Raw genomic sequence first — 26286 nt, forward strand, 5'->3', positions numbered from 1 at the left:
CTACAATTCTGCTAATAAATCCCACCCTTTGAGGACTCTCATTGGTCACCCGTCTCCCAGCCGTGCTCAAGGCTTCTGGCCAGGTCACTTTAACCAGTAGCCTATTTGCTTCTCCACAGCTATGCTGCATTTAAGGTGGAACCCAGGGGCCCTAGAGAGAATGGACAACCTAAGGAAATTGCAGTGCAGAGGCAGAATGCAGCATTTCTCACCCCTACGCGCACCCCATACAGAAAAACAAGGACCATTCAGCACAGGGTGACAGGTAAAAAATGCCCAGCCTGTGGCAGAGAAGGAAACATGGGGTATATGGGGAACAGGGAATGTGGTGCTGGTGCTGGGTCTGGGCAGGGGCCCTCGAGGCTTCTGAGTAATAGAGATTGTGGCGCTGGTTGCTGTCAGTGGGCCTGGGGGATTCTGGGTAACGAAGACTGCAGAGCTGGATCTGGGCACGTGCCCTGGGTAACAGAGAAAGTGGCACTGAAGATAGGTAAAGAAGTCTACAGTGTCTGGAGGGGAATTGTTTACTAGTCACGACTCACTGTGCATATTTCTATCAGCCAACTGCCCCCTCCCACCCACCCCCCACTTCCTCCAGGCCTGTCTCTAGCACTCTCTGACCGGATGCCCTCAATCTCCCCAGCTCCCTCCCCAGCTCCGGGATCCTGCTTTGAAGAAGAGAGACTCTGTCCCCTTTCCACAGATTCAATTCTTCAGCCCTCCCAAGGTGCCTGAAGCTAGGAGCCCTGCACCTCCAATGGGCAGGTTCCCCTTCTCTTCCCCCCCCCAAAATTGAGGCCCTCCGTCACCCTGGTATCCCCAGAACTTTACTTCCTCCGCTGCCCCATCCTCCCCAGAAGGGACCCCATCATCTCCAGGCGGGATTCTTTCCCCCCTACCGGCCCACCACGACCCTGAGCCTGCAAAAAGCCCCCTGCAGTGACTCAAAGGCAAAGCTCTTGGGTCCCTGCAGCACCAAGCCTGAGCTCATTTCATCTGCACAAGCCTCCCACCAGGGAGAAACTAAATCAAAAACTGGAGCCAGGCCACCTTAAACCCGACATCCTCCGTCTCTGCTTCTCGGCCTCACCCCCACACAGCAGCCTGCTCAGTTCCTGTTGCTGGTTGTTCACAACCCCTGCCTCAGAACATGCTTATCACCAGCTTCACAGAAGCAGCAGCCGCCGCTAGGTATTGCGTGCCCGCTGCAGAAGCCGCTGTGCCCACCTCTGGGGCGCAGTCTCTGCTGCCCGCATCGGGGCACCCCGTTCGCTGGGGCATGGCTTTCCCAGCCAAAGAATTCCTTTGCGGCCCTGATCCCAGCGCTAGAGGTTTGGGCTCAAGTTCCCCTTGAGCAGGACCTGCTCCCTCTGCTGACCCAGCTCTCCGAAAGCAGCCTGAGAGTTGCCATTCCAGAAACAGGTAAGGGCAGTGGCCGTTACTGGGGGCAGATGTTGGGGGGTATTAATCACTTGCTTCCTGCTGCTGCTTATTCCAAAAGAGAAGCCTGTTCCCCAAGATGGGGCAGGCATCCCTGCCTCCCCCCATTCCTTAGGGGCAAAGGGGGTTTGAGCAGATTCTGTCTAGCGTCCCTGTATCGAGCCTGGCCAAGCAGAGCAGCTCTGAAGTGGTTTCTGGTTTAAGAAAGGGGTCTATTCTGGAGCCCAGCGTGCCTGGGAATAGAGGGAGGGGGCTAACTCCTCAGCCTCCAAGGATGAATTATGGATTGGAAGCTCTTTGGAGCAGGGCTGGGTTTGTACAGCTCCTAGTGCATTACGGCCCTGATCCCTGGTTGAGGCTCCTCCACGCTTCCACACTACAAATCCTAAATAATAACAATAGCTTCTTGCAATGGATTTTCACTTGCAGCTAAACATAATCAGATTTCAAGAATAACCTTTAAATGATAACCCTTGGGACGACCAATATGGCTGTTCCACCATCCATGTACACATATACGCAAGGAGAGACAGCGGGGTGGTTCGGCAGCCTGACCACAGGCCTGGGTGCTGGGAACTCCTCTCCAAGTGCTAACTCTGGTTCTGCCACTGACTCCCTCTGAGCCCTTGAGTAAGTCACACTGCCTCTCGGTGCCTCCATCTATAAAGTGGAGCTAATGACACTGACCCACTCCCAGGACAGGATCCAGGGCTGAATTAGGTAATGCTCCGCCCATGCTTTGCAGATGGGAAGCTCCATGTGCCCTAAGCCATGATTAATGTAGGTCGTTTAAAAAGGATCAAATAAAGCAATGGAGACTAGCCTGCAGGGGGTGACCCTGTATTGGCCTAAGAGAGTACTGTGGAAAGAGGGAAGCATGAACCTGTAGGAGGGGGTGGGAAGGAGATGGCAAAGAGAGGCTGCGAGGTGCCTCCCACAGCCTGTCCCCCATCTCACGCTGAGTCTCCATCTCCTTTTCTGGCCATTTTAGGTGCTGGCAGAGGACTTTGTCTGGACTCAGTTGCCCATCAGCCCTTCAGGAAGGACACGTGACAATTCTTTGGGGCTCTCTGTGCCAGGTGCCCCACGCTCCTTGCCAGGGTTCAGCTTGGCACCGCTGCCGTCGCCATGGAGTTTGCAGAGCTGATCAAGACAGCAAAGGTGGAGAACGTGCAGCTCTCATGCTCCGGGCTCCCGCCGATCAAGGGGACGCTGTGCATCACCAGCCATCACCTGCTGCTGTCGTCCCAGCCCGGGGGCAATGGGGAGCAGGGCACGGTGGAGCTTTGGCTTCTCATCCGGAACGTGGACGCTGTTGAGAAAAGGTAAGTCTCTCCCGCCCCCTCCTTGATGTCCCACCGAGGAGGCGTGTGCCCGACACCGTCTCACCCTCTGAGTGAGAGAGAGTCTGTGGGTGGTCGGAGCTGGGATGGGCCCACTGGCATCAGTGGGAGTCACATGGCTCACGCCCCCAGATCTGGGGTATGTGTGTGTATTGAACCAGAGGTCTGTCTCTTGTTTACAGGCACCACCCACACTGTTCACCATTCACTTATCATTCCTTGGTGCCCATCCGCCATGGTGACCCAGAGAACGACAGAGTGGATCTCACCAACTCTGCACCCAGCATAGAGCGGGGGCTGGGACGAGACACTAAACTCTGCCTTCAGCTGCCATTGCTGAGTGTCCCAGTCGAGTGCTGCATCCAGCATGGGGAGAGCAGCTGGTTAGGGGACAGAACAGGCTTTTGCCTCTTTTTCCATTCTCTCCTCTGCCTTTGGGGCTAGTCAGATGGTGCAGCTCAACCCTTGTGCAATAACCTCTCTTCTTTTCTGTGACTCAGTGTTCAGAACCTAGGCTGGTACCAAACCTCCAGGACTAACAGCTCCCACCAAGAGACCAGGTTTGGCTTTTACCCCTGTATTGGCTCTAACCCACCTAAAATGCCTGGCTTCGCACTAACCAGAGAGCAGCTTCCCGCTCAGACGGCTGCGCTGGGCTGGGGCACCAGGCACCTGTGTCTGCAACACTTGCTTTAGTATCCTCTCCCCAGAGAGGTGGGGAGGACACTGGCCTCACTGCTTCTGTCAGGAGTCGGGGAAAGACAGGGGAGAAGGTGGGGCCTGGCAGTCAGAGTGAACGGTGCCTCCATCTTAGTATTCAGGGATGAGGCAGCTTGACAACAACGCGCCTGAGCTGCTCCAGAAGGACTGGAAATCCCTGTCCTTTACACGCCAGGGACAGGTGGAATAACACACACTCCAACACGCTCCTCACAATCATCCCGTTCAGACCCTCCCAAGCACATGCTCCCACATTTGCACCTACACGTGTACAGACACAGCCACGCTTCCATGATCACACATTTACCCACCCTCCAGGGCAGCCGCGACGGCAAACAATGCAAGCAACTGCCCAGCGCAGACATGCACCTCTCAGGCTGGACTGAGCTTCCTGAGCAGCCACTAGACACATTCTTACACACAGATGTTCTCATGCACACTCAAGTTCTCACCTGCCTCTGTCTGTCGCGTCTCTTACTTACATGCACCTATGCTCGCATGCACCCACGCTCACACATGCAGCAGCTGGACTCCACCTTGGGAGTTTGGATTGTGGTTGATCAAAGAGACAAGGACACAGGGTCTGACTCCCAGCTCCTGTCTGGCATCTCCCCACAGGGTTGCAAATTCCTTGGGCACAATCACACTCAAGTGCAAAGACCTGAAGGTGCTGCAGCTGGAGATCCCGGGTATGGAGGAATGTCTCAACATCGCCAGCTCCACTGAGGTCAGTTAGTGCCAACTGGTGGTTCAAGATTCATTCTCTGGTGAAGGGAAGGGAATGGCCTTTTGGCCACCCAGAGTGTAGCTGGGGTCTGGGCTGGGACTGGAAGGCAGGCAAATGCAGCTCCTGGAAAGATCCTCTCCCCAGCGTGGAAGGTTTTGACATTTGGCAAGAGGAAGCGCAGTGCCCCTGTAGTGTTTGCTTTGAGTTCATCATTAACGTTGGTAAATATTGACTTCCCTCTGGTCTTTCTTTGCATTCAGATAGGGTTACCATATGTCCATTTTCCCGGACATGTCCCTGGCTTTTTAGTTCTTAAATTGTGTCCGGGAGGAATTTTTAAATATCTAAAAATGTCCGGGAAAATAGGGACGTATGGTAACCCTAGATGGGAGCTGCCAGAGCTGCGACGCGAGGCTTACAGGCGCCCGCAGCGCACAGAGAGCCCTCTGCCCCCCGCAACCTGACCTGACCCAACCCTAAGAGCCAGAGGGACCTGCCGGGGGGGGCAAGGTGGGGAGTCCCAGCGGTGCTTACCTGGGGCGGCTCCTGGGAAGCATCCAGCAGGTCCCTCTGGCTCCTAGGGTAGGGTCGGGTCAGGGGGCGGGAGAGAGGGTGAGGAGGTGGGTGGGAGAGAGAGGAGTGTGAGGAAGCTGGCAGGCGAGGAGGTGGGCGGGAGGGTGAGGAGGCGGGCAGCAGGAGTTGAAGAGGAGAGTGAGCCAACAGCAGGTGGGTGGGTGGGCGGGGGTGAGGAGGCGGGTGGCGAGGGAGCCAGCTGCAGGTGGGTGGGCAGGCGGGCATGAAGAGGGCGAGGAGGTGGGTGGCAAGCCAGCAGCAGGTGGTGGGGGGTGAAAAGGCCAACAGTGGGCAATGGGGGTTGAAGAGGCGAGCGGCGAGCGAGCCAGCGGCAGGTGGGTGGGTGGGGGTGAGGAGGCGGGGGGCGAGGGAGCCAGCTGCAGGTGAGTGGGCAGGCGGGCATGAAGAGGGCGAGGAGGTGGGTGGCAAGCCAGCAGCAGGTGGTGGGGGGTGAAAAGGCCAACAGTGGGCAGTGGGGGTTGAAGAGGCGAGCGGCGAGCGAGCCAGCGGCAGGTGGGCGGGCAGGGGTGAGGAGGCAAGCAGCGAGCCAGCGGCGGGCCAGGGGGCGAGAAGGGGTGCAGTGGCGGGACCGAGCAGGCGGGGCCTGGGGCTGAGTGGGGGCGGAGCGTGGGAGGAGTGGGGGCGGAGCGTGGGTGGGGCTGACAGCACCCCAATGTGGAGTGTCCTCTTTTTTGAATGTTCAAATATGGTAACCCTAATTCAGATCTCCTTAGGGGCTTTCAGACTTACCTGCTGGGTCCATCTCACTAACACATGGTGATGACTTGGGGCACCCTACTATAGCCCAGCTGAGGGCTACACTGAAAACTTGACCAGGATCTCGAAGGCCTTGGCTTGCAACCCAGAACCGCTCCCAGCCAGCTCAGTGGAAGTTTTGACATTGACCTGAATGGAGGCAGGTTCAAGACACCCCCATCTTTAATGGGCCTCATCTTGGCCCAAAGAGAGTACAGTTCCCAATATGCAATGTGCCATTTTGATTCAGGTGGCCTGACTGCATTGCATGCTGGAACCTGTAGTTTCCAGGGGATGCACTTCCATATGGAAGAAAGAGAAAGTTGATAGTAATTAATATAAATCAGAAGTGAGGAATTGTAGAAAACTGATAAGGGGAATCAAAGGGACCATAAAGAGAAATCTATGGCCAGCACAGTTAAAGACAATAAAGAGGAGTTTTTTTAATATATTAGGAACAAAAAGCATCCTGACAAGGGTATTGGTTTGTTATTAAACGGAAATGGTAGAATTATCAATCAGAATGCTGAAAAGATAGAAGTGTTAAATAAATATTTCTGTTCTATATTCAAGGGGAAAACAGTTTCATCAAATGGTGATGTTAACACTCTTTCCATTCCACTAGTATGGCAGGAGGATATTAAACAGAAGCTACTAATAGATATTTTAAAATCAGCATGTCTAGATAACTTGCATCCAAGAGTTTTAAAAGAGCAGACTGAGGAGCTCATTGGACCATTAATGTTGATTTTCAATAAGTCTTGGGGCATTGGGGAAGTTCCAGAAAACTGGAAGAAAGCTAATGTAAATGCCAGTTTTTAAAAGAGTAAATGGGATGACCTGGATAATTATAGGCCTGTCAGCCTGACATCGATCCTTGGCAAGATAATGGAGCAGCTGATATAGGGAGCTGATTAATAAAGAATTACCAAGAATTAATTACATGGTAATGTAATTAATGTAAATTAACATAGGTTTATGGAAAATAGACCCTTTCAAACGAACTTGATTTTTTTTTTTTGTGAGATTGCCAGTTTGGCTGATAAAGATAATAGGATTGACATAATATATTTAGACTTCTCTAAAGCGTTTGGCTTGGTACCACAAAGACATTTTGATTAAAATACTGAAATGATGTAAAATTTACATGGCACACATTAAATGGAATAAAACTTGGCTAACTAATAGGTCTCAAATGTAATTGTAAATGGGGGATCATCAGCAAGTCGGTGTGGGGCTGTGGTGGATAATCAGCTGAACATGAGCTCCCAGGATGACACTGTGGCCAAAACAGCTAATGCGATCCTGGGAGCCATAAACTGGGGAATCTCAAGTAGGAGCAGAAAAGTTATTTTACCTCTATGTTTGGCACCGGTACAGCCGCTGCTGGAATATTGTGTCCTGTTCTGATGTCCACACTTCAAGAAGGATATTGATAAATTTGAGGGGGTTCAGAGAATGGCCACAAGAATGATAAAAGAATTAGAAACCTGCCTTACAGGGATAGGAGCTCAATCTTTTTAACTTAACAAAGGAAAGGCTAAGGGGTGACTTGATCACAGTCTATAAAGATCTACACATAATTAATAATAGGCTCTTCAGTGTAGCAGAGACCAGTCTAACAGTATCCAATGGCTGGAAATTAAAGCTAGACAAACAGACTGGAAATAAATGGGGGTAATTAAGTTTGGGTTAATTTATCCAAGGTTGTGGTCAATTCCCCATCACTGATCATTTTAAAATCAAGACTGTATGTTTTTCTAAAAGATCTGCTCTAGGAATTTGGAGTGGGGAGTTCTCTGGCCTGTGTTATACAGGTTAGACTAGATTATCACAATGGTCCCTTTGGGCTTTAGAATCTATGAATGAAAGATGAAGACATCTGTGGCCTGCACTATCTCTGAGGCTGGCACACAGCCCAGCCCAGTTCAGCTACTTATTTTGCCTGCCATTAAGACTTAAGATTGGATTCAGGTGCAAAGAAGCCCTGAGGCCCGGTGCGGGTGGTGTTATCCCCTCTAATAGCTGCTGTCTTTGCATTAGCTGCATTCTGGATACAGAATGCCTCTTGTGGGCTGTTTTAGCCCTTCCCTAGCATGTAGTCAATATTCTGTGGATGCTGGTCCATATACTATGAATAGAGACCAATTCCATGTGTGTGGTCATCCTTGTTCTTTCTTCTAGGCCCTCTCTTCTGTGGATTCAGTGATGATGATGTACCCATTCTTCTACAGACCCCAAAGCATGAAGCTCAAGGATGGATGGAAGCTTTACCCCCTCCAACATTACTACCAACAAATTGCCTCAGAGGTGGGTATGGAGGGGCAGAAACCTTTTTGATGAGAGATCAATGGGGAGAAGAGATCACTCCAGAAATGTCCTTCAAGATGGAGTGGGGGATTGAGCCACTCCATACACAACACATAGGGCAAGGAGGGATCATTTCACACATGGGGCATCACCCCACATGCAGGGCAGAGAACGTGTCAAATCCATGTGGATGTGATGGCTCATGGGGTGGGTAATGGCAGGTGCATTGGTAAAGGGAGAGGCTCTTAGTAGGAAAGGGGTTTGGTCAGGATGCAGATGGCACACAAAGTATCTGAACACGGAGGATGGGCTGGGAAGTGGAGATGGCATCTTTCCCTCCAGGTTGCTAGGCCAAAGCAGCCTGGATCTGTAGCAACTGAAAGTTATCGGCTGGTGATATGGTGACCTACGGACAGAGGTGAAAGTAAGCCGGTACAGTCCAGTACAGTGTACCAGTAAAAAAATGCCGACTGTACAGTCTGGGCCACTGATGCAGGGGTGGGGAAGGGCTCCAGCAGTGATTTAAAGTGCCAGTGGCTCTGGCTGCTATTGCCTACCGTGCCAGTGGCCAGAGCCCTGGGCAGTGCACGCCGGGCAGCACTGAAGGGCTGGTTGGGGGATTTTGGCCCAAGGCCCCGCCCCTTCCACCTTGCCACCCCCCACCTTGCCCAGAACCCCAGCTGCCCTGCATACCAGTAAGTCATTTCAGTTACTTGCACCCCTGCCTACGGGAGATGAATTGGTGGGTGTTACTCCAGCCCCAAATGGGACAGAGGTCCACATCGCAGAACCCACCCTCCACAACTGGTTCCCTCACTGACAGTCTTAGCAGAGAGGCCAAGGACTAGCTGGGCCTTGGAGATATCTGCTGTAGAGGTGGGCCCTCCAGGGTAGAGTAGAATATCCATCTGGTATAGAAGCCCCAACCCCACCCTTGTCTTCGTGGGGTGAAAGCTGTAGGAATCAGAACCTGACACTTCTGTACTTCCCAGACAGGTGCTTGGAGGCTGAGCTGTGCTAATGGGGATTTCACCATCTGCTCCAGTTACCCACCAGCTGTAATTGTACCAGCCACAGTGAACGATAATGTCTTGAAGAAGGCCGCCCGGTTCCGCCAAGGGGGACGATTCCCTGTTCTCAGCTACTATCACAAGAAGAACGGGACGGTGAGTCTGTTTCCCTTTTAATTTCTTGCTTCCCTCCCAGCTCTTCCTCTCAGAAGGTGAAGAATGAGAGTGGGAAAGCTTCTGCAGATCAGTGCTTCCCCTGTCTATTTGCCACCACTAGCACTATAATCAGACATGACCTCTCTGAGGATTGCAAAGCATGTCACCAACAAATTGAGCCACTTCTGGGGTGAGGCACTGCAGCTGCTGAACAGCTCACAGCAACACCGCCCAGCTGTTCAGTACAAGAAGTAACAAAGAACACGGTCTCCAGCAAACTGCAAGGGGAAATGAAAGAGCCAGAAGAGACCCACTGAATCCAAGCTGGAACCGAGCTAGGACTCAGAGCAGCTGGGTTTGCCCTCAGAGGTCTCCGAGCCAAGTACCAAACAAGCCAAAGCCTGCTTAGCTGAAGGCCTGTTCGCAGCAGTGCACAAGGGGAGGAAAGACGTCCTCACTCCTCTGTCCTGCAGGTGATGCTCCGTAGCAGCCAGCCGCTGATAGGGCCCAACAGGAAGCGCTGCCAAGAGGATGAGGCGCTGCTCAGTGCCGCCCTGGATGAAGGGGGGCACGGCTTCATCATCGACACCCGCTCAGCTCAGGCAGCCAAGCAGGCCCGGATGATGGGGGGCGGCACAGAGCCCACATCCTCCTATCCCCGCTGGAAGCGGCTGCACAGACAACTGGAGAGGTAAGGGCAGCAGCTCTCCCACCTGCCGTCTCACTAAGCCCCCCAGCATGGAGGCTGGTGGCTTCACCTGCAGTGCATGGGGATCTGTGGCTGGGCTCTTACAGGGAGCGTCTACATTGACATTAGACATTAACCCCCCTGCCCTTTTGTCTCCATTGGCACCGTAGTATCTGAGGCTGTGCTATGCCAAGCCTGGCCCACTCATTACACTGGTGGTTATTGACCCAACTATGCAAGTTCTGAAATGCCCCCCCCACCCCAGAAACATTGGGACAGAGGCTCCAACCTCCCCTCCTCCTCAGATGTTGCAAACTTATTGAAGGAGCCTAGAAACCATCACACACACATGCCACCCTCCTGACAGCTTCCTCCTCCCCCTTTCAGGGGCCGCCCGCTCCAGGAGAGTTTCATTAAGCTGGTAGAAGCCTGCAATGACACTTCCCTCAGCATGGACCGCTGGCTGAGCAAGCTGGAGAGCTCCAAATGGCTGGCCCATGTCAAGGGGGCCTTGAGCACTGCCTGCCTGGCCGCCCAGTGCATGGAGAGGTGAGAGAAGGGGGTGGAAGGGGCAGGTACTCAGCTGCTTTCGGGACAGTGCGTTGCGTTGTATCACCTGCTGCCCCTGCAGACTGTTGCCAGTTCTTTCTCCCTGGAAAAGGTCTTTGTAAAGCAGATCAACAGGCTGCATGTGAGCTGGGGTTCCTGGGAGGTACCCGGCCTAGCCCCTGGAGCCCAACTGGGACCAAGGGACACCCGTCTGTTCCCAGTCTTGCCCCTGACTCCCCATGCGGCCTCAGCACAGTCACAGCCATCTTCTGGGCCTCAGTTTCCCCATCTGCGTTTAAAAAAATGTACAGGAGGATTAATGACGGAAGGTACTGAGCATTAGTTAAAGCTCCCCAGCTGACTGCAGAATAACCACAGCTGTCAGCATCCTCATAGCCTTGATCCGCGCACAGCAACAGCCTAAGGCATCCGAGCTGGAATTCAAACACCGGTCCGGTGCCCTCCTCCCCCAGGCAGCCCCAGCAGGCTCTCTTCAGCCCTGGTGCTCTGTCACTTTCTCACTTATAGCAAGTTGGGACCCCACCACTCACTGGCCTGCAGGGGCCCAGGGCATTTTCCTTCTGGTGACTGCCACGCTGTGTTTGCCTTCAGGGAAGACGCCTGCGTCCTGGTGCATGGAGCTGAGGGGACAGATACCACCCTGCTGGTGACAGCTCTGGCCCAGGTGATCCTCGACCCTGACTGCAGGACGCTGGCTGGGTTCCAGGGGCTGCTGGAGCGGGAGTGGATAGAGGTAACTCCCTCATGAACCCACCCCCAGGCTGAGGAGCACTTCCTGGAAAGGGGCTACCAACCCAAAGCAGCCTGGCCATAGCAGCTCTAGCCCACAATTGAGGGTAGAGCAGCCAGCCCAAATCTCACAGCAACACCGGCTTGCAGGTGGGGTGAAGGGATGATGCTCTGGCTCGTTACACCAGACCCACACCAGCTCCCCCTCATCCCTGGTCCTCACCCAAGGGCCCCGCTGTTCTGGAAACAGGCAGCTCCTTTGTGTAGGTCACCCCCCCCGTGGCTTGTGCCCACTCATTCCTGCCTCCCCCGCCCCCTTACTGATGGATTCCTTTGGCCCTTGGCTTTGCAGGCAGGACACCCGTTTCACTTCCGCTATGCCCACTCCGCCTACTCCCACGCCCGGCTCAAGCAGGAGGCTCCCATCTTCCTCCTCTTCCTCGACTGTGTCTGGCAGCTGGGGCGCCAGTTCCCCTTCTCCCTGCAGTTTAGCGAGAGCCTGCTGCTGGTGCTGTTCGAACACACGTACGCATCTTGCTATGGCACCTTTCTGTGCAACAGTGAGAAGGAAAGGTGAGTGCCCAGAGATCGGTGAAGGGAGGGCCATCTAGAGAGCAGGGACAGTACTGATCAAAGGATCTGGGCCTGGGAGAAGCTAGCAGGACTGTGCTTGCCCCCTCCCAAATCTAGTTTACAGTCCCCTGGGGCTCATGGGGGCAGTCCCCACCCAAATGATAAGTGATCTCACATTGATGCATTAGTGTTTTCACTGGGTACGGTGGGGGAAGGTTATCACCCCTGCCCTCTTTCACCTCACCAGTTACGGCTAAGTCGTCCCGCATGTGCCAGGGCTGAGATGAGCTGGCAGAAGGTCATTTGTCCAGCTTTGCAAGGCACCTGAGTGAAGCAAACGGTGTGTGCCTTTCTCTGCAGCAAGCACTTATCACTTCCTCGCATGTTCTGCTCCGACCGGCCTTAGGAGATGACACACCTCTTAGGGCAGTGATTCTCAGCCAGGGGTACGCATACCACTGTGGGTAGACAAAGGTCTTCTAGGGGGGGTACTCTGCTCATCTAGATTGTTCTCAGTTGGGGGGTTACAACTTCCAGGGGGTCATGGGACAAGTTTAGAGGGGTCAAGTGCAGGGCCAGCAGTGGGGGCGGCCTTGAGGGCAACTGCCCAGAGCCTCACACCCCAGGGAGCTAAGCTACGTGCCTCAGCCCCAGGCAGTAGGGCTCAGGCTTTAGCCAAGACTCAAGTGGAAAACAGGCTCAAGTACAATATTTATATTCCCATGATTTCTTTTATAATGAAATGGTAAAAATGAGTCAGCAATAGGGTGCTAGTACTTTTGTATTTTGGTGTCGGATTTGGCAAGGAAGGAATTTTTCAGTGAGCTGAACCATGCGCTACACAAGACAGATCAGACTCCTGAAAGGGGCACCGTATTCTGGAAAGGTGGAGAACCATTATGTGAGGGGATATGACAAAACTTCCACACCTGGCTGCCAGCAGCTAAACACCTCAGCCCATGTTAGGTGGTTGACTAGGAGTGGCATGATCTGGAGAGATCCAGAGCGGGCCCTGTGCCTACTGCAGCCCACAGGGATGGAGCAGCTCCCACCTTACCCGAGTTGGTTAGGGCCAAGCATATCCAAACCAAATTCCCACCAACAGTCCATCCCCCTCCCCCATGCGTGCTTTGGTGTCTCCGTACCCCTGAAGGGATGGTATGAACATATTCCCTTCTTGCCTCCACCACTGGCTGTACAGCCACACGTGGCCCCAGCTGGAGCAAAGCCCAGCACCAGCCGAGGTGGCTCCTCACCCGCTCCACAGCTCAACTCCAGCGCTGGGTTTCTGCTACTCCCACAAAAGGTCTTTAGAGCTAAATTCACAATGCCCTGCCAGCTCCTGCTTCGCCAAGGAGCAGGAGTATCAACCCAGGCCCATGGCCAGTATATGGCCCAAGCTCTGGGAGAGGTCATCGCTGTAGGCTACCCGTACACTGCAGAACGCCAGGGAAAGGACTAAAATGCTGCTGGATGCTCATGCAGGTGCTTGTGTGACGTGAAGGAGAAAACTCACTCCCTCTGGTCCTGGCTGAACCAACCCAGTGAGTGGAAGAAACACCTGAATCCCCTGTACACATACAATGCCCTGGTCATCTGGCCTTCTGTGGAGCCTCAGAGCCTGCAGCTCTGGCAGGGTAAGTGCTGCTCAGGCATTGGCCTTTAGCCAGCTACTCTTGAAATACAGGGGTCTCCAACCTAAACCACGCTGCAAGAACCTTGCATTCAATCGGCAGAAACCCTGACTGCTCCCCTCAGTCACTGCAGGGAAGAGCAGCGAGCACAGGCTGGGGACAGCTGCTGCAGTTCCAGCCTCTTCCTGCAGGGCTGAGGGTAGGAGCTGGGGGCTACATATAGTAACACAAACTGAACGTGTCTTGCAGGTTTGTTCCTCCGTTGGATCCGATCCTCTCAATACTTAGATGAGGCCTGGGCAGAAATCCAGCGACTAGTGACAAGCTGTGAAGATGCCCCAGAGGAGAGTGCAGGGTGCACACTGTGCCACTCACAACCAGATGTTGCTTACCCACTGACAATCACAGGGACCGCAAATGAAGGATGAACCAGAACATCAGTGGCTGCAACAAAACAGCTGATAGCTCAGGCTCGGCCACATCTCCCATCCATCACTCAGACTGCTCCAGAGGCAGCGAGGAGAGACGCTGCCTCTTAGGGAGTGGGGCTTTGTGCTGGTCACACAGGCCCTGTTGATGCCAAACACAAATCTGGACAGCAGGCCAGGCTGAGCCAAACGTGCCAGGCGCACAGGGATCAGAGGACACATGGGGCAGACACGGACCCAATCTCGTGGCACAACGCTTTGAGCAATTACAAAGTACAGCCTGGGTTTGTTACAGTAAAATGGACTCTACTTATGACATCTCCTTTCGAGGGGGGAAACATTCAGGGCATGTCTACACTGCAATAAAACCCCCGCAGCACTGAGGCTCAGAGCCTGGGTCAGCTTACTCGGGGTAGCAGAGCTAAAAAAAAGATATTTAGCATCAAAACCTTCCTAGTGCAGGAAATAACTATTCCATGAAGAAAGTCAGCTCAGTCTCACTTCCTGCACAAAGCAATGGGGTCATGTGCATTTGTCATCTGGACACATAGCAACCAGTAATTGTTTTCTGACTTGTTTACAGATTCAGTGATTCTGGATATTAGTGAAGGGGAAATGCCATTGGACAGTGATGAGTGGGTAGGAGATTTATCCAGGGTAACCAGGGAAACAGAGAGAACCAAGCTGAGTTTACCCACTGCAAGGACTGATACACTTGTACTCATCTGGTTATAAAACATTTATATTTATCATTTCCTCTTGTGTTTATTTTCCCACAGCTTATAAATATCTCCAGCAGGGCAGGAAGTTAGTGTCCACAGCAGCAGGGTGAAAGCTGGCTCATTCTTCCCTCTGGTCTCTCACCACTCAGACTACCTCAGACAAAGCAGCTGAACCTACCTACCATTCCAGGCTGGTTTCTCTTTTAAGCTCACACCCTCAGCATTCACTCCCAAGAATTCCATGCTGCCGCCCATTGGAACAGAATAACTTTAAGCCTGGACAAAACTCCAGGAGAGGAGCCAATGGGGGTTGGAAAAAAAAAAAAGTGGAAGGGGAAAAAAAAGGGTGGGGGAAGAAACCAGAGCTGTTTCAAGCTTCAAATTCAAACTCGAAGTACTGTGGGTCGAAATAATGGATGCGAACATAACCATCTTCACCTCCACTGCTGTAACTGCATGGGGAGAGAAAGCCAGATGAACCCACTGCCCCGCACTGGGACCTCAAAAGTTTGAGGTCATTGATACCCCTTTATAAAACACAGTCTAGTGACCCCCCACTTCATCTAGTAAAGGATTTTGATATGGGACAACGGTATAATCAGGAGAAGTAACCCAGTAAAGGTTTTGGGTTAGCAGACCTCAGAGGGTCTCACTTGTACGAGGATGCAGGAGCCAAGAGCTCGTGAGTCTATGCCTAGGATGGATATTTGCAGAAAGCTATTACTGGCTATATAGGATCAGCAGGTAGAGAGAGAGAGAAGAGACCTATTGGAATCATCTGTCCCCTCTGCTAGGGCAGGTTGGCTCCCATACTAAGATTACTACATTAGATCTTAACCAAGGGCCAATACTTCCAGAGAGGCTGGCCCTCCCCCTTCAGGGCAGGGAGGGTGTACTAGTTGAGATGTAGAGAACCCTAAGGCCAAGAGGAGAGGGACTGGTATTGGAAGAGCAGGGATGGTGTGCATCTGCATGAGGAGTCCATGATGCGACCAAACCGAGGGTGCTGCAGGTCAGAACTGAGGTCTATTGGCAGAGTTTAGCTGGGTGCTACAGGGGAAGCAGGCAAGACCTAACTGTACGGTAGAGGAAAAATGCATCTAGCACATGCCTGACCCTAGCCAGCATTTCAGTCAGCACCACCATTGGTTTTCAAAAGCCTGGGGAACCCCAGCAAGATCCCTACCTCTTTCCGTCAGGATGGAAAGCAACACTGTTTATTGGACCAAAATGACCCTTGATTCTCCCAAACTCTTCTTCAACACCCAGGTGGAAGAACCTAGGAACAAAGAAGAGGGTTTTGGTTATTCCAAGAGCCTCAGAGCTCCGGTTAGCTCAGAACAGAGTCTGGCCTGCATTTCACCCAAAGAGTAACTTCCATTCAAGTGACACTACTCCAGCTGTACCAGGAAAGGTGTCTTCAGGTTGCTACGAACACACCCAAATCTCCCTCTGCCTTAAAGGAACAAGACAGACCAACCTTGCCTCGAATTTGCCAATCCTGGTAGAGGTTGTGGTCACATCCATGGCTTCTTGTCCACCACCCAATACTACCTGCAAATAGGAAGAAGCCAAACACTCTCAGATGCTGCTCCAGTCACTCTTGCCTGGTAGGAGCCAGGATCTAGAAACTCAGTATAGCAGCCAGAGCAAAGACTAGTGGGAAATTTGCTCCTATCCCAGCTGGTATCTGTGGCTGGAGCAGTACTATTAAAGAGCTCCCATGGGATTTCTTGCTTCCCAGACACATTTGCTAAAAGGGGATCATTTAATAAGCCATGAACTGGAGGCTTAGCACTCAGCAGCACAATGCAAGAGATGGTGTCAGTTCCTGGGCTCTTTGTGCACTAGAAGTAAGGTTGTCACCTGTCCAACGTTCAGTGTCTCAGTTCTGTGTGTTTTCATGTTACCTGTTTTATATACACACTTCCCGATCCAGCCAGAGGCATGGGAACCCTGCTCAGTTGGGATTTTCAAAGGCGCCTAAGGGAATTCAGCACACAGCTCCCACTGGAATTCAGTGAGAACTGGGTGCTCAAATCCCATAGGCTTCTTCAAAACTCCCAGTCTCCATTCTCACACTGCACAGTCCAGTCCTACAATGCTTCTCTCCCCTTAGCATGCCCACCCCCTGCAGATGGATGGGTTGGTAGCAGGGGAGGGATATTACAAAAAATGTTACAACTGACCTCTAGCTAGTACTGCCTGCCAGTGCTGTAATATCGAAGATGTTTTTAGCTGTTGCCAGCATAAACAATACAGGACAGGACAGGCTTATCAGTGTCTCTGCTCCCCTGACAGGCCGAGATGGGGAGTGGTTGCCAGCTGCTTGGTTACTGCTGCAAATTTCAGCACTCAGGAAGGTGAAATAATCTCCCCCCTCCCCTCTACATTGCCTTTGTGAGAAGCAACACCGGAGGGAACTATTTTAATTGAGAAGTGTCTTCTTTCAGTTCACACCTCCCCCTCCCTGGTACAGGGTGGCTGATAATGGAGCAGTCTGCCACAAACATGTGATCAGCATTTCGTGATCTCACCTAACATCTCAGAGGCGACATAAAGGGAATGTAATACCAGGATTTAGAGGGGGGACAGGGAAGAGGCTTTGGGATGCAATACTAAGACGCCATTAAACCCAAACCAGGGGTGCATACAGAGGGAAGATGATGCACGAATGAGCCATAAATCCCTCCCACACTTCAAGAGTGATGCACAGAAATACAATGAAGAGTGCACTGTGGAGAATAGTCCTGCAGTAATCCCTGAAGGATGGAGATGACCCAATCATAGGAGCTAATTACAAGATTCCTAGGATTTGAACACATACCCCCACAGCCCCCCTTGAAAGCCACCCAAAACCCATCTATGCCTTGCATCCACACCAATTCCCTCCCCACAAACTACACTGTAAAATCCTATCCCGTCACCCAAACTTTGATACTGTTCTAGAATCCCAGCCCCCTGGAACAACTTGGGGGCCAGGGGAAAGAAAGAAAGTCATCTATGAGATGACCACATGAAATTAATGCCATTCGTATCAGTTAGCTTACGTGATCAAAGATGGGGGAAAGAGCTGCAGAGTTGACAGGCCGCTCGGTCCGGAACGATTTCTGATGCTCAAGTGTCGTGGAGTCAAACAGCTAGAAGGCAAGAGGCAAAGCTGATTATTCTGATGCTGAATGGGAGGAACAGCTGTTTACAAGCAGGCTCCCAATGCTGGGAGCATGGAGTGGAAAGCCAGCCCCCTCCTAAAGCCCTGGAGCTCTGCCTCACCTCCACAGGAGCCAGGCAACTCCATCACCTCTGAAGCAGTTAGCGACAGGGTTCCCAACTATTGCAAAAGGGTGCCAAGGCCCAAACACATCTGAGCACACAACTTGGAAATACCAGCACATGGTGCCCCTCTGCGCCTTGTGCTGAGACAGCACACTTGAAATCACTGTATCATCTGTGCCTGTTCATCAGGCCAACGTACATTCCCCCCACTTGTTACTGGGCTTGTCCCACTAAGCAGATGTCTACTTGGAGACAGAGAAAACTTGGCTCCATAGTTTCCCGTAAGTTTCTAGGGAGAGGGAAATAGACATTCAAGGCAGCAATATCATTTGCGTTTGCTCTCGGGGCCATCAGTCAATGGGGTCCATTGAGGTAGGGACAGGTCTCACCTTGGCTGAGTTGTCCTTGGAGGCAGTGATAAACATGGTCATGTCCCTGGAAGTCTGGATGTCATTGATCTGCTTGGTGTGTTCCTTGACATTCACAAGGACCTCCCCTGACTGGGGCATAAACACAAGACAGAGTTAATGCTACCGAGCCGTTGCTGAGAGAGGTGAAGACCATCCCTCATGCACACAGAGGTCCCAGTTACACCTAGCATCCTCAGTGAATTACATAGTGGTCCTTTCTGGCCTTAAACTCTATGGCTCTAAACCACCACTCTGCAATGGTCTCCTCATCCATGTCTGGACTGCAGCCCAAACAGACATTCAGGGCAAGTCTACACTAGAAAGCTACATCTTTTTCACACCCCTGAGCAATGTGAGTTACATCAATTTAAGCAGTAGTTTAGACCAGCCCTCCATAGCTGTGTACTTCAGCTGGCGGCCTTCTGGCAACACCAAGCAGCTGCTGGTTTGACTTCTGGCTCAACACTCCTCCCTGTGGCCACTACAGGTATCTTCAAAAAGAAAAGCAGTACTTGTGGCACCTTAGAGACTAACAAATTTATTTGAGTATAAGCTTTCGTGAGCTACAGCTCACTTCAGCATCCGATGAAGCGAGCTGTAGCTTACAAAAGCTTGTGCTCAAATAAATTTGTTAGTCTCTAAGGTGCCACAAGTACTCCTTTTCTTTTTGAAGATACAGACTAACACGGCTGCTACTCTGATACAGGTATCTTGTGACACCCACCCCCTCTGCCCTCAATTAAAGAGGAGGAGAGCACTGCTCCTCATGACAATAACCTTGGCACTGAACTGGTTCAGCTCTCCATTTTCGTGCCCTGCGATGATGAATTCACCAAGAGGGCCCCATACAGCGCTAGTGATTTTAGACTCATTGCATGGGATTTTCATGTAAGGCTCGTCACTTTCTGCAGAGAGGAAGGGAAGAGTTAGACAAATGACTGATTTGCAGGTGATCCAAGTTTTCCCACAGTCCCCGTCTTCCATGCAGGTATTTGCCTGAATTCCTTACCAATCTGGCTGGGGTCACGAAGGTCAAAGAAGCTAACAAAACACTGATACCCCATCTGCTTATCTGTGGAGAACATGATGATGTTTCCTCCAAAGTCAAAGCCGCAGGTTCGCACAGCTGAGTTAGTCTTCACCAGTGCAAGCTGCTTTCCTAGACATAGGACAAAACCGGTTAGATTGCACCAGATATCCTCACCCCTTACCATCGCCCCTCCCTTCTGCAAGGTGAATCATAGTGCTGAGCTGGCCAGTATGCAATGCTCAGATCAAGAGCAGGCTAGAGTCTGTACGAAGCACTTCTTAATTTTCCGAAGTGCTAGTGAAAAATCCTCCCTTGGACCAATCTTTACAAGTCATAAGATTAGTGAACACTATCTGTTTAATCACATAAATTTCACTAAGCAAAAACAGGAAACTTGGCCTGGGTCTTGCCATCAACTATGATCAATCAGTCAAACACTTAACGCACATAACTGTCTATTCTCTTTGCTCGTTTTTCCACTGAGTATTTAGCTAGGCCAGCAAGTTCTGTTCTGAGCTGTGACAAGTGCCCCACCATCATCTCTTTAATTGGTAACAAGTGAGTCTCAATGTTCCTCTAAGTCACAGAAGCATTCTGTCTTTCTGTGGACCTCCTGCTGGACACCTTTCCTACTCACAGGATGACACCAGTTCATCCACTGAAATATGATTTACAAGACCAGGAAATCCACAGGTGCACATACATGGTTTTCTTTAAAATTCTGGATGAATTAGGCACTCATGAAACTTAGGATACTGGCCAGAGATAAAGCAAATTAGTCTGCACAAGCTACCCACACGCCACTCTCCCAATGCACCTCAATCCTAATCTGCACCAGCAGCCCCTGGCCTTTTCAGGGGAGATACTGTTACTTCCTGCCAGTTTGGATGGTGAGGGAGTTACGAAAGAATATTCATTAGTGGGTAAGAGTGAGACCAAACCCATCTTCACCAGTGGTCCTAAAGTAGAATTAGAATCCTACCTTATTCCCCTGCCAACTCAGCTCAAGGCAAATACATTTCATAGATATAACTATGCTCTAATGAGAGAGTTTAACACTCCCCCTCACCCCAATATTCTTGTCTTACCTGTTTCGCAGTCCCAGAGCCGACAGGAGTTGTCTGCAGAGCCAGTAAGCACGTGTCTTGTGTCCCCTGCATCATTAGTTAGGGAATGCCAAGAAATTCTCACACCCCATCACCCCAAAAGGCCAACAGTCACATTTTGCCTTAGGATGCATAAGGACACAAGATATGCAGTAGCTACAGTATTTATCTAGAATCAGAAAAAAAATCATGCAGATGAAATAACTTTCATTCCAACATACTATGTCCAGGCACTTACGCTGCTGAGGGAACCATAACTTTGAATTTCCTGCTCTGGGGCATTAAGGAGCTCAACTCTTAAATGCAAGAAACCTGCACTAATGTAACTATTTTATCACCTATCTGCATTGGTGACAGACGGTCACTTTGAAATTCAGGCATCTTCTAAGAACTCCAGAGCACTGTGAACCACCATGATTTCAACAATTTCCAACCCACCGTCAACTTCAGCCTGGACCAGTCCACACAAGAGATCCACTTTCTGGACACTATATGACCGTCGCTTATTAGCACCGTAAACACCACCCTGTACCGGAAACCAACTGACCGCTATTCCTACCTACATGTCTCCAGCTTTCATCCAGACCACACCACACAATCCATTGTCTACAGCCAAGCTCTATGATACAATCGCATTTGCTCCAACCAGAGACAAACACTTACAAGATTTCTATCAAGCATTCTTTCAACTACAATACCCACCTGCTGAAGTGAAGAAACAAACTGACAGAGCCAGAAGAGAACCCAGAAGTCACCTACTACAGGACAGGCCCAACAAAGAAAATAACAGAACGCCACTAGCCATCACCTTCAGCCCCCAACTAAAACCTCTCCCATGCATCATCAAGGATCTACAACCTATCCTGAAGGACAACCCATCACTCTCACAGATCTTGGGAGACAGGCCAGTCCTTGCTTACAGACAGCCCCCAACCTGAAGTGAATACTCACCAGCAATCACACACCACACAATAGAACCACTAACCCAGGAACCTATCCTTGCAACAAAGCCCGTTGCCAACTGTGTCCACATATCTATTCAGGAGACACCATCATAGGGCCTAATCACAACAGCCATATTATCATAGGCTCATTCACCTGCACATCTACCAATGTGAGAAATGCCATCATGTGCCAGCAATGCCCCTCTGCCATGTACATTGGCCAAACTGGACAGTCTCTACGTAAAAGGATAAATGGACACAAATCAGATGTCAAGAATTATAACTGGGAGTGGATAGGTCATTAGAATATTAAAGGAATTGGCACCTGAAATTGCAAGCCCATTAGCAAGAATTTTTAATGAATCTGTAAACTCAGGAATAGTACTGAATGATTGGAGAATTGCTAATATAGTTCACTTTTTTTTCCTTTCTTAAAAATAGGATCCGGGTAACTACAGGCCAGTTAGTTTGACATCTGTAGTATGCAAGGTCCTGGAAAAAATTTTGAAGGAGAAATTAGTTAAGGACATTGAAGTCAATGGTAAATGGGACAAAATACAACATGGTTTTACAAAAGGTAGATCATGCCAAACCAACCTAATCTCCTTTTTTTGAAAAGGTAACAGATTTTTTAGATAAAGGAAATGCAGTGGATCTAATTTACCTTGATTTCAGTAAGGCATCTGATACCGTGCCACATGGGGAATTATTAGTTAAATTGGAGAAGATGGGGATCAATATGAACATCAAAAGGTAGATAAGGAATTGGTTAAAGGGGAGACTGCAACAGGTCCTACTGAAAGGCGAACTGTCAGGTTGGAGGGAGGTTACCAGTGGAGTTCCTCAGGGATCGGTTTTGGGACCAATCTTTTTATTACTGACCTTGGCACAAAAAGTGGGAGTGTGCTAATAAAGTTTGCAGATGATACAAAGCTGGGAGGTATTGCCAATTTGGAGAAGGATCGGGATATTATACAGGAGGATCTGGATGACCTTGTAAACTGGAGTAATAGTAATAGGATGAAATTTAATAGTGAGAAGTGTAAGGTTATGCATTTAGGGATTAATAACAAGAATTTTAGTTATAAGTTGGGGACGCATCAATTAGAAGTAACGGAGGAGGAGAAGGACCTTGGAGTATTGGTTGATCATAGGATGACTATGAGCTGCCAATGTGATATGGCTGTGAAAAAAGCTAATGCGGTTTTGGGATGCATCAGGAAAGGCATTTCCAGTAGGGATAAGGAGGTTTTAGTACCATTATACAAGGCACTGGTGAGACCTCACCTAGAATACTGTGTGCAGTTCTGGTCTCCCATGTTTAAAAAGGATGAATTCAAACTGGAGCAGGTACAGAGAAGGGCTACTAGGATGATCCGAGGAATGGAAAATTTGTCTTATGAAAGGAGACTCAAGGAGCTTGGCTTGTTTAGCCTAACTAAAAGAAGGTTGAGGGGAGATATGATTGCTCTCTATAAATGTATCAGAGGGATAAATACAGGAGAGGGAGAGGAATTATTTCAGCTCAGCACCAATGTGGACACAAGAACAAATGGGTATAAACTGGCCACCAGGAAGTTTAGACTTGAAATCAGACGAAGGTTTTTAACCATCAGAGGAGTGAAGTTTTGGAATAGCCTTCCAAGGGAAGCAGTGGGGGCAAAAGATCTATCTGGTTTTAAGATTCTACTTGATAAGTTTATGGAGGAGATGGTATGATGGGATAATGGGATTTTGGTAAGTAATTGATCTTTAAATATTCAGGGTAAATAGGCCAAATCCCCTGAGATGGAATATTAGATGGATGGGATCTGAGTTACCCAGGAAAGAATTTTCTGTAGTATCTGGCTGGTGAATCTTGCCCATATGCTCAGGGTTTAGCTGATTGCCATATTTGGGGTCGGGAAGGAATTTTCCTCCAGGGCAGATTGGAGAGGCCCTGGAGGTTTTTCGCCTTCTTCTGTAGCATGGGGCATGGTTGACTTGAGGGAGGTTTCTCTGCTCCTTGAAGTCTTTAAACCATGATTTAAGGACTTCAATAGCTCAGACATGGGTGAGGTTTTTCATAAGAGTGGGTGGGTGAGATTCTGTGGCCTGTGCTGTGCAGGAGGTCGGACTAGATGATCAGAATGGTCCCTTCTGACCTTAGAGTCTATAAGTAAAACTATTTCCCCATGTTTATTCCCCCCCCACCCCCTTCCTCAGACATTCTTGTCAACTGCTGGAAATGGCCCACCTTGATTATCACTACAAAATTACGCCTTACGCCTCCCCCTCCCCCCCCCCCCGCTGGTAATAGTTCACCTTACCTGATCACTCTCCTTACCATGGGTATGGTAACACCCATTGTTTCGTGTTCTCTGTGTATATAAATCTCCCCACTGTATTTTCCACTGAATGCATCTGAGGAAGTGACCTGTAGCTCACGAAAGTTTATGCTCAAATAAATTTGTTAGTCTCCAAGGTGCCACAAGTCCTCCTTTTCTTTTTGAGCACAGTAGGTCAGTCAAAAGTGATGTCTGAATAAGTGAGGGTAGAACACAATAGCCCGCAGTTCGCTTACTATTTCAAATGGGTGGGGGGGAAAAGGAGAGGGAGAAGCCAGTAGAGAGTAATTGAAAGACCAGGATATCAGCAATAAAATCACTCATTGTAATACCTGCCACCTAGTGTCCACAATAAAAACACCCCACTTCACACGTGAGAAGAATCATCATAAACAAGTAGACAGACAGGTTTCAGTCACCAAAGGATACAATCTGCATCCACACACCAGACAGCTCCAGTGTGGCCATTGTAAGTGCCAAGCCTCTCTCCATTGATTGAATACCAAACATTGACAATCTGGGAAAGCAAAACAATTAGTCAAGCATCCACTTTAGATCAAGTTGCGAAATAAGTGAATGCAATTTATTTCCATATGGTCTCATCTTTGAGTATCTCAAGTCTACATCACTGCACATACAAACAGGAGCACATGCGGTATAATATAGCTAACGGGCAACATCACTAGAGGTAGTAGGATAGGAATGTTAAAGGGTGGAGAGATCAAATTATGTGAAGAATTAATGAGCATGGATACCCTGGGAGTATGGTGCCCTTTTTGTGTTAAGAGATGCTATGTCTAGATGGTATGGCAAAAGGTACTTTATAAATGCAGCTAGACAGAATACATGTTGAAAGCCAGGCAGAAATGGCTCTCTACAGGGTCTGGAAAGAGGATTTGAAAAGGATCGGGGGGAGAAAGACTGTCCCACATGTGGGAGTGGGATTTTATTGCCTAAGGGGGAACACAGGGAGAGGAAAAAGAAATATATGCTGTTCAAGACAGAGGAGACACTGAGAACAGAAAGAAGGCTAGATGTGGAAAAACAATTCTGTGAGGGATCCTGAAGAGGAGGCAGGTTGGTTTTATACTAGATCTTGAACTGAACAGGAAACAATAAAGGTTTCTAGGAATGGGAATAATTGTTTCTGGGTATAGGAGAAGAGAGATACACCCAACACCCTGGACAAAATGGATTATCAGACTACACAAATGATCTAATACAGCTTAATTACCAATTTTTATACAGTCTCTGTAAAAGCCAAACCCTGTATTGTGCTACCATGCAGGATTGAGAACTCTCCGTGGGATAGGTTAGAAAGATGGAAACTCATGGCGATGCCCAAGTCCCAGCCTCTTGCAAAAGGGAGTCACCATAATAACTTGCTGAACGAAAAACTGACCCCACCACCTCAGCTATGGTTTTGTGCCACCCTCACCATACTATTAAAACAGGCTGCAAGAACTTTCATGTTTTTAGAATCCTGTTTAAGTTCTCCCTCACAAAAAAGTTTGAGAGACATGAAACACTTAAGTCAAAGGCTCTGGAATACTTACAGGATCTTTGGCTACTGTAAAGAGTAGGTCTCCTTCACGGTTATATTTTATTTGAGTAATGGACCTCTCATGCCCTTGCAACAGTATAGGTTTCTAAAGGGAGATAGATCATTTTTAAAAAAAATCCAGTATTTTAAAACAAAACTACAAACCTCCAAGCTTTACGGTTTATGCAAATACACAAGTACAGAGTTTCTATCAGACACAACTAGCGCTAGTCCATTTGCTCCTGTTTCCACATTTCATACCATGAAACCTGCACAAGAAAACCTCATCTCTCCAAAGAGATAGAGCTAAATTCATCCCAGGTGTGAGCCCGTTTGTCAATGTTAGCAGAGTCCACAGTCCCCAAACCACACAGCATTACTGGCTCTTTATTTTCCCAGGCTGCCAGGTCTCGCTGGGTAGCCCTGGAAGGGGATCTGTCATCTCACAAGCCCGGACACTTCCGAGCCCAGCAGGCTGAAACAATGAGGACTGTGGATTGAATTCGATGCACAGACACGAGGGGCTAGAAAGAACTTCAGGAGGTTGCTGATCGCACCCAATAAGGAGGCTTTATCCCCGCATCGCTGGCTGCACCAAGCATTTCCTCCCCTTGAGGGTGGGAATCCCTGTGCCACAGGGCCCAGGCAGCTCCTCACACTGGGACCCAGGATTGCATTGGGGTGGCATCAGGTGCCATGTTACATTGGGACCCCCCCAGCAGAGGAGATCTCAGTGGGAGAGGGATAATGAGGAGCACTGGGCTCATGACCCTGGGGGATGCGCTCCAGGCCAGAGAGAGGGAAGGGCCATGATGCTAGAAGTACAGGCTTCAGGCCGAGAAGAAAGGGGCACCCTAGTGCCCGGGGCGGAGAGAGGGAGGGTACGACACCACGGGGATGGGCTCTGGGCCCGGCTTTGGGGGAGGGGAAAAAGCACGACTCCGCGGGGATGGGCTCCGGGCCCGGCTTGGGGGGGGGGGACAGAGGCACGATACCGCGGGATGGCTCCGGGCCCCGGCTTATGGGGGGGGGGGAGAAGAGCACGATACCGCGGGATGGCTTCCGGGCCCCGGCTTTGGGGGGGGGGGGGGGAAGGCACGATACCGAGCGGGGATGGGCTCCGGGGCCCGGCGTTCCCGGGGGGGGGGGCGAGAGGCACGAACCGCAGGGATGGGCTCCGGGACCGGCTTTGGGAGAGGAGGGGAGAGGCACGACACCGCGGGGATGGGCCCGGGCCGGCTTTGGGGTGGGGGGGGGGAGAATAGCACGAC

At 50.3% G+C, this 26286-nt stretch overlaps 2 protein-coding genes across 5 annotated transcripts in view; one reads left to right on the forward strand and one right to left on the reverse strand.

Annotated features, from left to right (window-relative positions):
- The first annotated feature begins 2568 nt into the window (after positions 1-2568).
- On the forward strand, positions 2569-14409 carry LOC119845543 (myotubularin-related protein 9-like). Of its 4 annotated transcripts, none has more exons than XM_038377967.2 (11): positions 2569-2765; positions 3284-3343; positions 4122-4230; positions 7744-7869; positions 8862-9035; positions 9509-9726; positions 10111-10272; positions 10885-11026; positions 11375-11595; positions 13081-13232; positions 13479-14409. In XM_038377967.2, exons 1-11 carry the CDS (start codon positions 2569-2571, stop codon positions 13655-13657), a joined length of 1740 nt encoding a protein of 579 aa, XP_038233895.1. In that variant the 3' UTR covers positions 13658-14409. The 4 variants fall into 4 exon arrangements, with proteins under 4 accessions (XP_038233895.1, XP_038233897.1, XP_038233898.1 ...); XM_038377969.2 differs by having other exon boundaries at positions 7794-7869; positions 8866-9035; XM_038377970.2 differs by lacking the exon at positions 3284-3343.
- EIF3I (eukaryotic translation initiation factor 3 subunit I) overlaps positions 14384-26286 on the reverse strand; it is a 14153-nt gene continuing 2250 nt past the window's right edge. Inside the window, exons 2-11 of the mRNA XM_038377973.2 lie at positions 25029-25121; positions 23902-23989; positions 20184-20249; positions 19075-19224; positions 18843-18970; positions 18045-18155; positions 17430-17519; positions 15860-15933; positions 15566-15658; positions 14384-14831 (exon numbers count right to left, since the gene is read on the reverse strand). Coding sequence (XP_038233901.1) covers positions 14750-14831; positions 15566-15658; positions 15860-15933; positions 17430-17519; positions 18045-18155; positions 18843-18970; positions 19075-19224; positions 20184-20249; positions 23902-23989; positions 25029-25121 — 975 coding nt within the window. The 3' untranslated portion in view covers positions 14384-14749. The remainder of the gene's footprint in view (positions 14832-15565; positions 15659-15859; positions 15934-17429; positions 17520-18044; positions 18156-18842; positions 18971-19074; positions 19225-20183; positions 20250-23901; positions 23990-25028; positions 25122-26286) is intronic.

Source organism: Dermochelys coriacea, chromosome 19 (genome assembly GCF_009764565.3).
Source record: "Dermochelys coriacea isolate rDerCor1 chromosome 19, rDerCor1.pri.v4, whole genome shotgun sequence".
Taxonomy (NCBI): domain Eukaryota; kingdom Metazoa; phylum Chordata; order Testudines; family Dermochelyidae; genus Dermochelys; species Dermochelys coriacea.